General features: G+C 47.3%; 2 protein-coding genes across 4 annotated transcripts in view; one reads left to right on the top strand and one right to left on the bottom strand.

Annotated features, from left to right (window-relative positions):
- The window catches only part of RPS18 (ribosomal protein S18), a 141,329-nt gene that overhangs the window by 33,637 nt on the left and 91,019 nt on the right, over nt 1-16,673 (top strand). The gene's annotated exons all lie outside the window — the stretch shown is intronic.
- Nucleotides 13,235-16,673, bottom strand: part of COL11A2 (collagen type XI alpha 2 chain) — a 28,945-nt gene continuing 25,506 nt past the window's right edge. For all 3 annotated transcript variants that reach the window (XM_057699173.1, XM_057699174.1, XM_057699175.1), the window contains 4 exons: nt 16,363-16,630; nt 15,705-15,817; nt 15,036-15,242; nt 13,235-14,296 (listed from right to left, as the gene is read on the bottom strand). In XM_057699173.1, the coding sequence (XP_057555156.1) occupies nt 14,156-14,296; nt 15,036-15,242; nt 15,705-15,817; nt 16,363-16,630 (729 nt within the window). In that variant the 3' untranslated portion in view covers nt 13,235-14,155. The remainder of the gene's footprint in view (nt 14,297-15,035; nt 15,243-15,704; nt 15,818-16,362; nt 16,631-16,673) is intronic.

The raw sequence follows: 16,673 nt of genomic DNA, 5'->3' as shown, positions 1-16,673 counted from the left end.
AAATTGTTATAGTGCCAACTTTGACCCTCTGCTATTCCTCTCTGCTCTCTCTTTATTGTGTCTGACAAAGTCTTTCTTGGAAAATGTGAATGTTTTATTCTGTGTTTCCTACTCTGTTCCCCATCTTCTGCCTCTAAATAGCTTAATGGATGATATATTCATCTTTGACATCTAAAAGTCAATTTGGCTTAAAAATGGTGAATCACTGTATTGTACACCTGTAACGTATATAATCTTGTACGCTAACTATCCTCCAATTTAAATTAAAAAAAAAAGTCAATTTGTCAGGCTTCCTAGGTGACGCAGTGGTTAAGAATCCGCCTGCCAATGCAGGGCACAAGGGTTCGATCCCTGCTCCAGGAAGATCCGACATGCCTCAGAGCAACTAAGCCTGTGCGCCACAACTATTGAGCCTGCACTTTAGAGCCCATGAGCCACAACTATTGAGCCCATGTGCTGCAACTACTGAAGCCCACAGGCCTAGAGCCCGTGCTCTGCAACAAGAGAAGCCACGGCAATGAGGAGCCCGCGCACCACAATGAAGAGTAGCCCCCACTCACCACAACTAAAAGAAAGCCCATGCACAGCAAAAAAGACCCAACATAGCCAATAAAATAAATAAATTTATTTTTAAAAAAGTCAATTTGTCAAGAAAATCACTCAACGCACTGCATTAGGTATCTCCGTTATCATAACAAGATTCTTTCCCGCACTCCTAGTCCAACCTAAAGTGAACGTCTTCCCCTCCAAGAAAGAGCCCCTGCAAGACCACAACCTGTTTATCTGCCATGTGACCGATTTCTATCCTGGCCACATTCAAGTCCGCTGGTTCCTGTATGGCAGAAGGAAACAGCTTGCGTTGTGTCCACCCACCTGATCCATGATGGAGACTGGACCTCCCAGCTCTGGGTGATGCTATGAATGACCGGTCAGCAGGGAGACATCTATACCTGCCACGTGGAGCACCCCCGCCTGGACAGAACTGTCACTATGAAGTGAGTTACTCTCTAATGACCCTCTGGACTGCAAGCTCGGGGGTCCACTCACTACACCTCGGGCCACACCACCCCTTGTTTTTCCTCCTCAGTCCCCTCACTGCAGTCTGGGCTGGGAGCAAAGGAGATCGGTTATTCTAGCATGCGTTTATCCCTACCCTGGGCATCCTAAAGACTCTCTCCTCATTAGAAAACCTCAGAAAGAAACCACCTTCATGGGCTTCCTAGGTGGCGCAGTGGTTAAGAGTCCGCCTGCCAATGCAGAGGTCACCGGTTCGATCCTAGCTCTAGGAAGATTCCACATGCCGCGGAGCAACTAAGCCCGTGTGCCAAAAAAAAAAAAAAGAAACCACCTTCATGACTGGCCCTCAGACACGGGAACTGGCCTCTCCCCCTCAGTTTCCCTTCAGCCCCTGAAGCTAGGACCTGATGATGGGCTGACATTGCTTCCCATGGAAGTCTCCACTCCAAGATCCAGAACTTTGTGGTGATTGCCACATTTTTTTGAATTAATTTTTATTGAAGTATAATTGATTTACAATGTTGTGTGATACATATTGCTTGTATGGTTATACACAATGGTTATACACATTGGTTATACATATACATATGTCCACTCTTTTTTAGATTTTTTTTCCCATATAGGCCATTACAGAGCACTGAGTAGAGTTCCCTGTGCTCTACAGTAGGTCCTTATTAGTTATCTGTCTTATACATAGTAGTGTGTATATGTCAATCCCAATTTCCCAATTTATCCTTCCCCCGCCTTTCCCCCTTTCCCCTTGGTAATCATAAGTCTGTTTTCTACATCTGTGACTCTATTTCTGTGCTGTAGCCACATTTTTAAACTAAGTTTAAAAATCACTTTGACTGTTACTGTAGAACCCTGAACATTCCACCCTCTGCTTATAGAGCAGAACCAATAGATTAATGTAGGGTTTGACACAAAGACGATCTCCTTGACTTCCTGTTTGCCCAAGAATTCCTCTTAATGTGGTGTCATCAGAGCGCAGTCATAAAGCAGTGAGTTAACTCAGGCTTTTAACCATCAAACCAGGTTTTGAAGCTTGCCCTCTTGGGGGCAAAGGATTGTCACAAGGAAACATGCAAGGTAAGTGATTTAGTATTTCTTTTCTTGCCCTTTTCATTGAACAATGAAAGGAAATTAAAACTGTGGATGGGGGAAGGAATGACTGGGAGTTTGGGATGAGCAGATGTAAACTATTATATACAGGATGGATAAACAACAAGGTCTCACTGTGTGGCACAGGGAACTATATTCACTATCCTGAGATAAACCATAATGGAAAAGAATATGATAAAAAGAATGTCTATGTGTATAACTGAGTCATTTCTGTACAGCAGAGATCAGCACAACATTGTAAATCAACTATACTTCAGTTTAAAATTTAAAAAATAAACATAAAACAAAAAATAGGGACTTCCTTGGCAGTCCAGTGGTTAAGACTTCGCCTTCCAGTGCAGAGGGTATGGGTTCAGTCCCTGGTCAGGGAGCTAAGATCCCACATGCCTTGCAGCCAAATAAACCAAAAAACATCAAACAGAAGCAATATTGTAACAAATTCAATACAGACATTAAAAAATGGTCCACATCAAAAATATCTTTAAAAATAAACAAACCTGTGGGATACTTTTAATTCTTTTTTTAAAATTTGTTATTATTATTATTATTATTATTATGGCTGTGTTAGGTCTTCGCTGCTGCGCACAGGCTTTTTTTAGTTATGGCAAGTGGGGGCTACTCTTCATTGCGGTGTATGGGCTTCTCATTGTGGTGGCTTTTCTTGTTGCAGAACATGGGCTCTAGGCTCGAGGGCTTCAGTAGTTGCAACACATGTGCCCAGTAGTTGTGGCTCACAGGCTCTAGAATGCAGTCTCAGTAGTTGTGGCGCAAAGGCTTAGTTGCTCTGAGGCAGGTGGGATCTTCCCAGACCAGGGATCAAACCACGTCCCCTAAATTGGCAGGTGGATTCTTTTTTTTTTTTTTAGTAAATTTATTTATTTATTTAATTTATTTATTTGCTGCGTTGGGTCTTCGTTGCTGCACACGGATTCTCTCTAGTTGCTGAGAGCAGGGGCTACTCTTCATTGTGGTGCACAGGCTCCTCATTGTAGTGGCTTCTCTTGTTGTGGAGCATGGGCCCTAGGCGCGTGGGCTTCAACAGTTGCAGCACATGGGCTCAGTAGTTGTGGCTCACGGGCTCTAGAGCACAGGCTCAATAGTTGTGGCGCATGGGCTTAGTTGCTCCGTGGCATGTGGAATCTTCCCAGGGCAGGACTTGAACCCGTGTCCCCTGCATTGGCAGGCGGATTTTTTACCACTGCGCCACCTAGGAAGTCCAGCAGGTGGATTCTTAACCACTGTGCCACCAGGGAAGTCACATGTGGGGTATTTCTAATTCTTATGAGAAACAGTCTAAGATTTTTGAGGGAAAAGTCAGATTATCCATTGCCAAGAATCTGAATTTTACATGTTCTTTAAAGCTAGAGAATATTCAATAGGCTCCCATCTCCACCTAGTGGCCAACAGTGGAATTTAGCCTTGGAACAAGAAATCAGGAGATTTGTCAACAATTTGTTGGACTACTCCAACATTCTTAACAAAAAAGTTAGAGAAAAGGTTAGACATATAAAAGTCAGAATAAATATGGCCAAATGTAGAGGCTTTGGCAGCATCAGCACTTCTGTGGTTTGGCTGTGCCTTTGACAGCACCCGTGAAAATATGCTAATCATCACTCTGCTGCAATATTTATATTTTAAAATAACTGAATATAAACAAACACACCAACAGAAGGCAACATTTCAAAATCAGCTTTGGAAAGAAGAAGGTCTACACAAGTAGAGAGTCCTAGAATCTATAAAGTGAGTGTGATCATCAGAGCAGCACTGCCCAATAGAACTCGCTGCTATGATGGAAATGTTTATATCTGAGCTGCCCAACAGAGTCGCTGCTAGCCACATGTACTCTTTTTTAAAAAAATAAATTTATTTATTTATTGGCTGTGTTGGGTCTTCATTGCTGCACACAGGCTTTCTCTAGTTGCGGCAAGTGGGGGCTACTCTTCGTTGCGGATTCTCAGTGTGGTGGCTTCTCTTGTTGCGGAGCACCGGCTCGAAGCGCGTGGGTTTCAGTAGTTGTAACACATGGGCTCAGTAGTTATGGCACACGGGCTTAGTTGCTCTGCGGCATGTGGGATCTTCCCAGACCAAGGATCAAACCCGTGTCCCCTGCATTGGCAGGTGGATTCTTAACCACTGTGCCACCAGGGAAGTCCCCACATGTACTCCTGAGCACTGAAAATACCTGTGGCTGGTGCAACTAATGCACTGAAATTTTCATGTAATTCTAGATTAGTTAAATTTAAATAATTATAGCCGCGTGTGACTAGTAACTATCATATTGAACAGGCAGAGTTGAGTTTACAATCTCTCTCTTAAAAAAATGTAGGCCCTCTTGGAATTTCCTGGCAGTCCAGTGGTTAGGACTCTGCGTTTTCACTGCCAAGGTTGCGGGTTCAATCCCTGGTTGGGGAATTAAGATCCCACAAGCCATGAGACACAGCCAAATAAAATTAAAATGAGATAAAATAAAATAAAATAATAAAATAAAATGTAGTCTCTCTCTTAGTAGCCTTTAATGGAGGCAGGACCATCTGTAGGATAAGCTGCTAGAAAATTGAAAAACAATTTTTTGTTTTGAGTTTGAGAAGCCAGGGAAGGTAGAGATAAAGAGTCTTGTCTGGTCACGAATCGTTTGATTTGGGGATAGCAAAATCTCAACAACACAATAGGCCCACTAGCAACTTAATACATGTACAAAAGAGGTTAAGGAAGCATTAAAAACAGTCCACTTCTAGCAGATACAGAAGCTACAGCCATAGAAAGAATCTTGGCAAACCCTCAACTCATGCAGTTGAAAAGTGCTGGGAACCAAGCCAAAGGGAATCACCAAGACAAAGGGCTTACAAATTTTAAGAACACGCTTTCTCAGTACAGACAGAAAGGAGGCACTTCAACACACCTCCTTTGATTCATCCTCTGAGTTTAAAGAGCTTTGCCCTAAAGATCAAGCCAGATCCTCTCCCAGGACAGCACAAATAGCTCCAATGTCCTTCCCTCCAGATCTGTTACAGAGTTAGATCTGTGTGAAAACACTACACTCTATTAATACTTTGGACAAAGGACAATACTACAGAATTCTAGGAACTTTGGGATACAGGATCAACAGCAACTTTTAATTAGGAAACCAAATCTAGTAAGAGGGCTATTTTGACCACTGGGACATGTGGAAGAGAAAGTATTTAAAGAGATAAGTTGTGATAACATTACACGAGTTTACAGAGAAACAAAAAGTTTCTATGGTGATTTCACCTGCCCCTGGGTATGTTCTTTGAATTTACTACTGCAATTCTGGGAAATAGAAAAGCTCCCACTTGGAACTTCTGGAATTCCACATCCCCCAAAAAAAATGTAAATGTGAAACAATGCCAAGTCTCTAGCAGAGTATGTTAAATAACAATTATGATAAAAATAGATGGAGAAACTTGAGATAATCCATCCCATCAACAGAACTCTTTAACGTCTCATTTTGGCCAGTTGAAAGGTAGGTGAATCTCGGAAGTTAATTTAGAATTATAGCAATATTAAGAATAATAGCTAATTCTTAATATTACTCAGTGATTTAAAAAAAGAATAAAATATTGGACAACAAGGTCCTATTGTATAGCACAGGGAACTATATTCGATATGGAATAAGCCATAATGGAAAAGAATATAAAAAAGGAATGTATATATATGTATCACTGAGTCACTTTGCTGTACAGAAAAAATTAACACAACATTGTAAATCAACTATACTTCAATTTAAAAAAAAAAAAGGTGAGAATTCCCTGGCAATCCAGTGGTTAGGACTTGGTGGTCCCACTGCCAGGGGCCCAGGTTCAATCCCTGGCTGGGGAACTAAGATCCCACAAGTTGTGCGGCACAGCCAAAAATAAATTTTTTTTCAAAGTATATTACATTTAGTGAAGTCAGCCAGAGAAAGACAAATACTATATGTTATCACTTACATGTGGAATCTAAAAAATAATACAAATGAACCTATATGCAAAATAGACTCATAGACATAGAAAACAAATTTATGGTTACCAAAGGGGAGGGGGAGGGAGGGACAACTTATGAGCAGGGAATTAACAGATACAAACTACTATACATAAAATAGATAAACTACAGAGATTTACTGTATAGCACATGGAATTATATTCAAAATCTTGTAATAACCTATTCAATATCTTATAATAACCTGTAATGGAATCACTGTGCTGTACACTGGAAACAATATTGTAAAGCAACTATCAATAAATTTTTTAAAAGAACAATAGCTAATTCTTTTTTTTTAATAGCTAAGTCTTAAATCTTGCTTACTAAATACCAAGGACTGTTCTAAGTACTTTTTATATATTTCACTCATCTAATTATTAAAAAATGAATAAAATGTGGTTAGCACTCTATCTGGTATTATTTCTGTACTAAAAGATCTTTCTAAATCAATCCTTGGGACTTCCCTGGTGGTCCAGTGGTTAAGAATCCGCCTTCCAATGCAGGGAACTCGGGTTCGACCCCTGGTTGGGGAACTAAGATCCCACACGCACTGGGGCACCTAAGCCCATGCTCCACAACTACTGAGCCCAGGCGCTCTGGAGCCCCAGCACCACAACTAGAGAAACCCGTGTACCACAACGAAGATCCCGCGTGCTGCAACTAAGCCCAGATGCAGCCAAATAAATAAATAAATATTATAAATAAATAAATAAATCCTTGATTAGCATGTATGCATCCATCTGGCTGATGTATTTTTTTCCACATTAATAAACTGTGTCCACCACCAGTTTTCTTTCCCTTGGCTGCCCCAACGAGTCACATTTACTATATGACCACAGTAAAGTTTTCCACCCTGAGGCACAATCCAATGAAGAGAAGTTAAAGAGATGACCTAAGCCCAACGCAAGTATTAAAATTGTTCATTGCATTTATGACACATTAACCAGAGGTGACCTGAAAACAATTATGCCTGTGAAGAACTTTATGGGGGTGGTAGAAATAGTCTTTATCTTGATAGTGGTGGTGATTACATAATGAATATGCTTGTCAAAACTCATAGGACAGTACAGCTAAGGAGGATGGGTTTTATTGTATGTAAACTACATCTCAGGAAACCTGAGTTTTAAAAAAGCAACTGTACCCCAAAACTCTGTCTTCCCTTATTGATTCTATCAATAAAAGGGAATGAACCATAAAACCACAAAATTTTTAGTAAATTTTGGGGGAGAAAAATTCTGCCTAAGATCTGGCAAAAGCCCTCACCCTTGAAACTCCCTGCCCCAAAAAGAAGAACAGAAATTAACATGTCTGAATTCTGAAATCTGCGTCTCCCACATCTGTATTGAACTCGGATCTCTTCATCATATTACTAAAAATGGATCCAAATTCATATGGATCTTTAAATAAGATGCCTTAGGGCTGTGCTGTCTGATGTGGTAGCCACTAGCTACATGTGGCTATTTAGATTAATTAAAATTTAATAAAATTAAAAATAAAATTATTTAGGTGCACTAACCACATTTCAAGTGCTTGATAGCCACATGTGGCCAGTGGCTGCCATATTGGATTGCACAGATGTAGAATATTTCCATCATCACAGAAAGTTCCAGTGGACTTTCTAAAACATTCTAGGGCTTCCTAGGTGGCTCAGTGGTTAAGAATCCGCCTGCCAATGCAGAGGTCACGGGTTCGATCCCAGCTCCAGGAAGGTCCCACATGCCGCGGAGCAACTAAGCCCATGTGCCAAAAAATAAATAAATAAAATAAAACATTCTAGAAAGTTCTAGAGGCCAAATAGGTATTTAGACCACTGGAATTTAAGGGTTGGAGTATTGAATACATAACTGGCATGTGTCTCTGAAAATTCAGTTGGCTGACATTTCTAATTAAAATCATCTTGAGGCTAACAAACACATGAAAAGATACTCAACATCACTAATCATTAGAGAAGTGCAAGTCAAAGCCACAATAAGGTATCACCTCACTCTGGTCAAAATGGCCATCATCAAAAAAATCTAGAAACAATAAATGTTGGAGAGGGTGTGGAGAAAAAGGGAACTCTCTTGCACTGTTGGTGGGAATGTAAGCTGGTACAGCCACTATGGAAAACACTTTGGAGGTTCCTTAAAAAACTAAAATTGGAACTACCATATGACCCAGTAATCCCACTCCTGGGCATATACCCAGAGAAAACCATAATCCAAAAAGAAACATGTACCATAATGTTCATTGCAGCACTATTTACAATAGCCAGGCCATGGAAGCAACCTAAATGTCCAGCAACAAATGAATGGATAAAGAAGATGTGGCACATACATACAATGGAATATTACTCAGCCATAAAAAGGAACGAAATTGAACTATATGTAATGAGGTGGATAGACCTAGAGACTGTCATACAGAGAAGAGTAAGCCAGAAAGAAAAAAACAAATAACGTTGCTAACTCATATATACGGAATCTAAAGAAATGGTACTGATGAACCCAGTGACAGGGCAAGAGTGGAGATGCAGATGTAGAGAATGGACTTTATTGAGGACACGGGGCTGGGGTGGGGAGTGGGGCAAAGGGGAAGCTGGGATGAAGTGAGAGAGTAGCATAGACATAGATACGCTACCAAATGTAAAATAGATAGCTAGTGGGAAGTTGCTGTATAACAAAGGGAGATCAACTCGATGATGGATGATGCTTTAGAGGGCCAGGACAGGGAGGGGGGGAGTGAGTCGAGGGAGGGAGGGGATATGGGGGTATATGTATAAATACAGCTGATTCACTTTGGTGTACCTCAAAAACTGGTAAAAGAGTGTAAAGTAATTATATTCCAATAAAGAGCTTTAAAAAATCATCTTGAGATGATACATATTGTAACTATTCTACTGATCCTCCAACAAGGCCAATGACCTTCTCAGACATCAGAGGCAAGCACACCAATAAAGGTGACTCATGGTGGAGTCACCGAGGAAAGTGTCACACAGGCACAAGCTCTAGGTGCCTATAACAGCCTGCAGAAACTTCAAGAAATCCCCAAAGGGAGATTTGCAGCAACACAGAATAAACAGGCTATTTGTTTTTCAATTTCTGCTTAATGCTTTGCCTAGAGCTGTTGGTTTTTAGGCCACCACTCGTGGTAGGTTACATTGGAACGTCCTCCCATCAGGGCAAAAATGTGTTCTCAAACAATTGATTTTTATGGAAATTGTGGGACTGCTTTATTGGTAAAAGCAGCCACTGCAGAATTTCCCCTTTCTGGATCTTTCTCAAGAAATTATTTAGAGACTTGGCATGCAGAGAATTGTTCCCCATTATCTATAATTCCACAATTCCTTAATAGAACTTTCCATTTTATTTGGGCACATGGACTTCCATAATGAGTTCTAGTTTCCCATCCTCCTTTCCAGTGACATGTGGCCACACGTAAGTTCTGGCCAATGCGCTGTAAGCAGAAATTCTGTGCAGCTTCTAGAAAGTGGCCTTATGAAGAGGGAGATGGGTCCTTCTTTCCCCTTCCTCTTTCTTGCTGACTGGAATGCAAACATGAAAGCTGGAACTCCAGCAGTCATATTGGACCTGAGAGGGAAGAGCCATGTTGAAGCTAGTGGAACAAGAGATTCAGACACAAAAAGTCTGAATCTCTGACACTGTTAAACACCATACCAACCCTGGGGTTCAATGCAAGAGAGAAAAAAAAAAGCCTATCTCAATTAAACCGTGATTGTTCTCAGCGTTTCTGTTTCTCACAGCTCTACCTAATCCAAACCAACATATACAGCATCTCTGGTTCACAGCAAAGTAAACCAAGAGTAACTTGTGGAAATATAAAATGGAGCTCTCAATGTACTTATCACCCTCAAGCATCAGATACAGTAAAATGAGGGAATGGGACTTCCCTGGTTAACGCTTGGCGCTTCCACTGGTTTCCTCCAGTCCCAGTGCAGGACCCTCACTAACAGCTCTCTCACAGGCGCTTATCTTCTTAGTAAGCACACCTTCCATGGTGCTTAGTCCAACATGGCACCCTCCTTGGTGCTTGTCAGTAAAGAGCCCCAGAAACCGTGATTGATGAGATGGAGAGAGAATCCCAGATGCTGTTGTGTGGGCCTATAGGCATCTGCTGAGTTTGGTGCCATCTCAAAGGATTTCAGAACGCACCTGCTATAGATTTATTTGTGGTAATAAGTCAATAAGACAATTCGGTGGCCATTATACTTTCCAATATTCCATGTTGCATCTCTGCCTATCTGGTAGGAGATTTAGTATCTTCAAAGCATTTGCAACAGCCATAAAATCCACTGCAAAGTGGAACTGGGTATTTCTACCGCTAAGTAGTGTCAGATGTGTCTAATGCAGCTTTTCTTTGTTGGTGAATGTCATGTTTGATAGTGACATAAACAGAACCACAACAGCTATAACCAAAACATGTGCTTATACTTTAGCCAAAGAAAATGTGTAAGTGTTCACCCACTGGTACCATATTTCATGACTTGATGACTAAGGGAGACAGAGATATGTAGGCCATGGCCTTCTGGGATACGTAGAGCTCCCACGTGCAGTTATCTAAGGGGTCCAAATTTTACAAGTTGTTGTTTTTTGTTTGGTTGGTTGGCTTTTTTATTTTGGTTTTTGGTTTTTGGCTTTTTTTGCCACAACTCGCAGCTGTGGGATCTTAGTTCCCCAACCAGAGATCGAACCCATGCGCCCTGCAGAGGACACATGGAGTCTTAACCACTGGACTGCAAGGGAAATCCCTCCAAGTTGTTTTTTGACGATAAGTCACAGATTGCACAAATATCAGAGCAAAGCTAAGAAGCAACTGCAAGGTGTGACAGGCTAGAGGACCCATCTCCCCAGCCTCCGCTATAATCTCGCTATCGTCCCGCTCCAAGTCCTCCCCTCCTAAGCCTCCCAACCTACTGTTGGCTGTGTACCTGCGTCTAGGACCTCTACTCCCTCCTCCAACCTGCGCAGGGGGAGGGGGAGCTTGCCCGCATGACAACTCCATCAAAGACCTTACTGTTCCAAACACCATCAATAACTCCCTCTACTTTATTAGGTTCAAGTTAAACTCCTTCGAGACACAGCCAAGACATTTCAGAACCCCGGCCTTCCTGCAAGAATTTAGGTTCTGACTCAACCTAAACCCAAAGTCACTTCCCCAAGTCTGTGTTTCTCTCTCCTATGTCTCCTCCCCACCCCATCCAGAAGCCTCCACTGCCCACAAGCCACCGGAGCTCCTGCCAGCACCCACACATCCAGGTGCCCAGACACTTGCAATACCCACACCGTGCCCCACTCCAAAACTTCCACCTCTGGGCGCTGCCCTTGAACTCACCCCATCTTTCCTGAGAGCCAGGCCCCAGCTTGCTGGAGGGTCAGGAGGAACCCCACTGCAAGGAGAGGGCTGTAGTCCTGGCTTCCTCAGCTGCAGCTTGGCACAGAACTGCTCATAAAACTGTTATACGGGATTGCTTGGCATACTAGTTAAATAGGCTTTTGTAGATTGGCCTGGGGACCTAACCGCCGTGTATAAATGTTATTTGAGTAAATGCATGGCTTTGTTTCCACGGAGAAAAGCCCTCTGAGCTCAGAGGATCTGACCAAAAGTGACCTTTGGGGACACTCCCTTTTGTGCTCCGAGGGCGACCTCTGTGGGTTTGGCTCCAACTGCAGAGAGAGCTCCAGAGAAACCTCAGCTCTGGCCTGGCTTGGCTGGGAGCGGGTACGGGCGAGCAGAATGCGGAACATCTATTTAGGTCTGATCTTCTATCAGCTGAGGCCTGGGACGTAGGTAGGGAAGGTCTGAAGCCACTGAGATGGAGGGGAGGGCGTGGGTGATCCCCCAAACCACGTCCATCGCCTGTTCGCAAACAGACGAGGTCCAGGAGCTTCCGCTTCATTCTGCCTCCTCCTGGGTCTGGGGAGTGGGAATGATGGTTCAGTGGGTGACACAGGAAGGGCGGCGGTGTACGGATGCCTTAGGGCTCGGAATCACAGCGCTTGCGCTTTAGCCGGGCAAGGTCTCAGTGCCGCCACCAGGGGGCAGCAGAGGCAGAGAGATGCGCGGAGCCGGAGGCGCAGGCACGCGGAAGGGGGTTTTCACCTGCGCTCGGTTTTCCTGCCCACCCGCCGCAGATGCGGGATCCGCCGGGAGGAAGAAGTACGAGGAGGGGGCGGGGCGCTGCCTACCGGGACCCCGAGTCGGAGGTGCAAGGCAGCCCCTTCCCGGCCCGTCCCCCTGGGTGTTGCGGTCGAGACAGCGGGACACACAGACGTGCACACGCTCGCACACCGTCCGCCTCCCGCGCCCGCAGTCCGAGGAAAGGGGCGTCGTGATAAGGAGGCCCTGAAAGAAGTCTTCATCTCCTGCCAGGACAGGCGGGAGGCAGGATGTGCTGTGTGAGGATGGGGAGTCCAGGAGCTGTCAAGGCTGCCAGGCTGTGCGGCCGGCCCTGGACAGAGGGGACACTGACCCAGAGGGCTCGGAGCCGCCGGCGGGCGGCACGGAGTCGGAGGGGACACGGGGCGAGGGCTGTGCATCTTGACAAGGCACAAAGCCTGGAGCAACGTAGACGCTAACACACACAAGCATGAGGGGCCCTGGCCGCAGCCCTGGCTTTTTATGGCAGAAGATGGAAGCCTGTAGCACAAGACAGGAGCAGGAAACGCTGCCCTGAACGTGAGCCTCGGTCTCCTCATTTGCAAAGAGTTCAGACTAGGCATCTAAGGCTCCTTCCAGCACTGAGGTCCCTAAACACGGGAGGTGGGGGAGTGTTTGCGGTGAAACCAGGGAGGGCAGGCCCACCCTCACACTGAACCAATCCAGCGCCCGCGTCGGACAGAACCCCGGGCCCCCACCTGATGTCACTGGGGGATGTTTGAGATTCTGAACTTGCCAGCCAGGCTTGATGAACTCTCCCTGCGCCCCGACACCCCAACTGGACAGGCCCTCCAGGGAATAGAGATTAAGCCATTCATTTCCGGTAACAGTTTAGCCAGGAATAAGGGGTGGGGTTGCATGAGGGTGGGGGTGGGGATTGAAATAACAACACAAGCACCACATACATACACCCCAGGAGGAGACAATCACATTTTTTAACAATCAGAATGGACGCAGGTCATAGTGTTAGACAAGGTCCCCAGAGTCCCTTCCATCCAGACACCACACATTAACCCTTTAATTGCAGGATCCGGGAAGGTGAGGGGGCTCCCAGGGGAGGGATGGGGGTGGCTAGGATGGCAATGGGATGCTCAGCGGCTCAGGGCCATGGTGATTTCCTAGCTAACGTGGAAGAATTGCAATAGTTCAGCCGTCTGCTGACCACAGGCCTTGCACACACCCCTCACTATTCCACTTCTCCCCTGGGGGAGTGGCCTGGTCCCCAAGTAGCAGGCATTCCTGCACGCCCCAGACCAAGTGAAAGACAGCAGGCATGCAGGTCAGGGAGCCAAACACCCAGCAGGTAGAGATGAGTGAGCCCCACCCTGGGCAGAGAGAGGCAGAGCCCTGAGACAAAGGAGACCATGTGTTCCAGCGCTCACAGTGGGTGCTGCAGGTGGAGCGTGAGGCAGGTGGGGTTCGGCCCCCCACCCTCCCACAGTCACTGAGGGAAGCCCTGAGGCAAGGATGAGGGTGCCGGGCTCGCCCCTGGAGAGCCCCATCTCCAAAGTCCGCTGATTTTTGTTGGCATTTCTCTCTTTATCTTTTTTGTCATTTTGTTTTCCACTCTTTAAATAATTAATATAATTACTTTTAAATACAAAATACACAGTGTCCTTTCTCTTCTCTTCCACTTGTTTGGGGTGATCGGGAGGTAAATTTTAAATAAAGGTCTCCGCTGTCGAACAGGACACAGGCTCCAGGTGGGAGGGCCTCACGCCCCAGGTGCACCCCTCCCCTGCACTGCCCCTGACTGGGGGCTCTCGGTGCCCTGGCCCAAGGCCCCCTAGATGGCGAGCAGCCCTCCTGCGAAGTGGCACAGAGCCGATGCTGTGGGATTCCAGGTGGGCCTGGTGTCGACGGACAGGGTCAGACAGAGAAGATCCTAGCCCATGAAGCACACAGGCCCCAGCAGCACCCCTCCCCGCTTCGGGGGGGCCCCCAGGTCTGAGAAGGAGGCATCCAGCACCGGCAGCTGCTCCAGGACAGGTGTCCGAACCTCCAGCACCGTCCGGCCTTGCTGGGTCTGGAGGGGAGACACAAGAGCGAGAGGTGTGAGCGTGGGGGAGGCACACAGGGCCCTCAGGCCTAGGCTCACCGCTCCTCTCAGCACCCTGAGATGCTGTTCCCCTCATCCCTGTCACATGTTCAGACTTTGCTAAATTTTCTTCCTAAAGTTTCTTGCAGAGAGTCAGGATTAGGAAAGCTGGGAAGGGTGTGTGGGGGTGTGTGGGTGTGTGTGTGTGTGTGTGTGTGTGTACACGTGCAATCACATGCATGCAGGCTTGAGTTAATCGGACCAGCTTTGGGTTTGCCTTTGAGATTATCTGTCTGTCGTGGTTGTGTGAGTCTGTGTGACCCCACAGGGATGTGTGTACATGTGTTTGTAAGTGTGTGATGACAGCCGACATGATTCTGCATGTGTATGTACCTGTGTGACCCTCTCCAGGCGACTTTGGAGATGTATGTACGGATTGGGGGTGTCCGTGTGCCCCTCCATGGGGAGGGGGCAGTGCATACAGCCCGTGTGTGCAGAAGGCAACCTGTGTTAATGTGCTTACGAGCCTGCATGACTCACTCTGGGTGATGCTGCCGTGTGCAGACAGATGAACCCCCCTTCCGTCCTTCCATCCTTCCTGCCCTTCCTGACACCAGGAAGCGGGCCTCCCCCTACTTTCCCCAGCGCCTCTGCCCAAAGGGTCTTCCCACCATCTCCTCCTGCCTGAGTCTGGGACCTGCCCCCACCCAGCTCTCCTGATTCCCACCTGACAGCCGTCTCTGAATTCCTTAACGAAGGGGCTGGTCTCCGGGCTCAGCTCGTCCTCGTTGGCCCCCCGGAGCTTCAGGGGGCCACCCCGGGCCTCCCCAGAGCAGGGGTAAGAGATGTTCTGGTGGGCTGAGACGCTGAGCAGCCGCAGGAAGGTGAGCTGGACCACGCCGACCGGGGAGCCTTCCGAGTCCACATAAGAGAACTGGCAAGAGAGAGGGCTGTGGTCAGGGGTGGACACGAGCCTGCAGCGCAGCTACAGAAGCCGGGTGGCTGAGCCAGGGTCATGGGCGGGGAATGGGTGGGGGGAAAGGGCTGGGGGGGAATGAGGGTTTCGGGTAGGAACCAGGTGGGTAAATAAAAGGCAGACTTTTGTCTTAGGTTGTCAAGGGAAGGAGATGAAGAGAGCATCAGAAGACTGGTGAGGAGGGGAATAGGAGAAGAGCCAGCAGGCTCTGCAGGGTCAAAGGCCAGGGGACCTGTCACATAAACCCAGACACCGCTAGGCCCTGAGCAGGGCTCCACTGTGCTGCAAGGCACAGGGCAGCCAGGGGCCAGCTCTCACCTGTGCGACATCATCCCTGGGCCCCAGCTCTCACCTGTGTGACATCATCCCTGGGCCCCAGCTCTCACCTGTGTGACATCATCCCTGGGCCCCAGCTCTCACCTGTGTGACATCATCCCTGGGCATCACACAGGTTTCGCCTCCCGCCGTAAAGTTGCAGAAAACCCGGAAGGCATCCCGAGCACAGCCCTGGTTGGGGTCCACCCAGTACTCTCCTGTCGAATGAGGGAGAGGGGAGGGTCAGGGCCCGCGAGGTCACCCACCCAAGGTGCTCTTTGCCCCATTTCCCTCCCACTCCTCCCACCGGCCGTCCCCACGTGCCCTCCGTCTCCCGCTCCTCTGTTCCCCCACCAGACCTCCAGAACACAGCTCCAGTTTCCCTCATCACCCTGTGCCCCTGCTGGTCTCTGCTGCCCCTTCCCGCAGCAGCACCCCCAGGCTTGCAATTGGAGGGGGTAGGAGCACGGACACCCTCCCACTGGTCCAATGTGTGGCTGTAGGCTTGCACACGTATCCGTGTGTGCAAATGTGTCCATGAGTTTATTCCTGTAGATGCCAGGCAGATGATGAGCTAACGAGCCTGGTAGGACCATGTCCATTGCTAAATATTGAAATACTTCTGACCTGGTTGGCCAAGAGCTGCTGCCCCAAGCCCCTCCACCCTCACCCCCACCCAACAGCTTCCCCAAGCCTCCCCCGACATCCATCCTGCTTGTTCATGTCCTCACTATTGTTCGCATGTCACGTCCCTGGCACTGACCATCAGGCAGTTCTGGGTGACAGAGCCTCAGGTCCTGACAGGTGCGAGCAGGGCTGTCCTGGGTCCCCGTCGGCCGCCTCATCTGCTCAATCTCCTCCCGCAGGGAGTCCAGGGAGCCAAAGATCTCCTCCAGCCCCCCAGGACTGCCCGGGGCCCCTCTGGTTGGCAAGGCCTCATCTTCCTGCATCGGGCGGCTTCCGTCCACGGAGCGCCGAGTCTTCTTGGGCATCTGGATGGGCAGGGGCTGGATCACCTCGCCGGGGGGGCCCTGGGTGGAAGGGCGGAGAGGGAGAGACAAGATCAGGCTGAGG

This window comes from Hippopotamus amphibius, chromosome 11 (genome assembly GCF_030028045.1).
Source record: "Hippopotamus amphibius kiboko isolate mHipAmp2 chromosome 11, mHipAmp2.hap2, whole genome shotgun sequence".
In the NCBI taxonomy this organism is placed as follows: domain Eukaryota; kingdom Metazoa; phylum Chordata; class Mammalia; order Artiodactyla; family Hippopotamidae; genus Hippopotamus; species Hippopotamus amphibius.
This window is presented reverse-complemented; position numbering and strand designations above follow the sequence as displayed.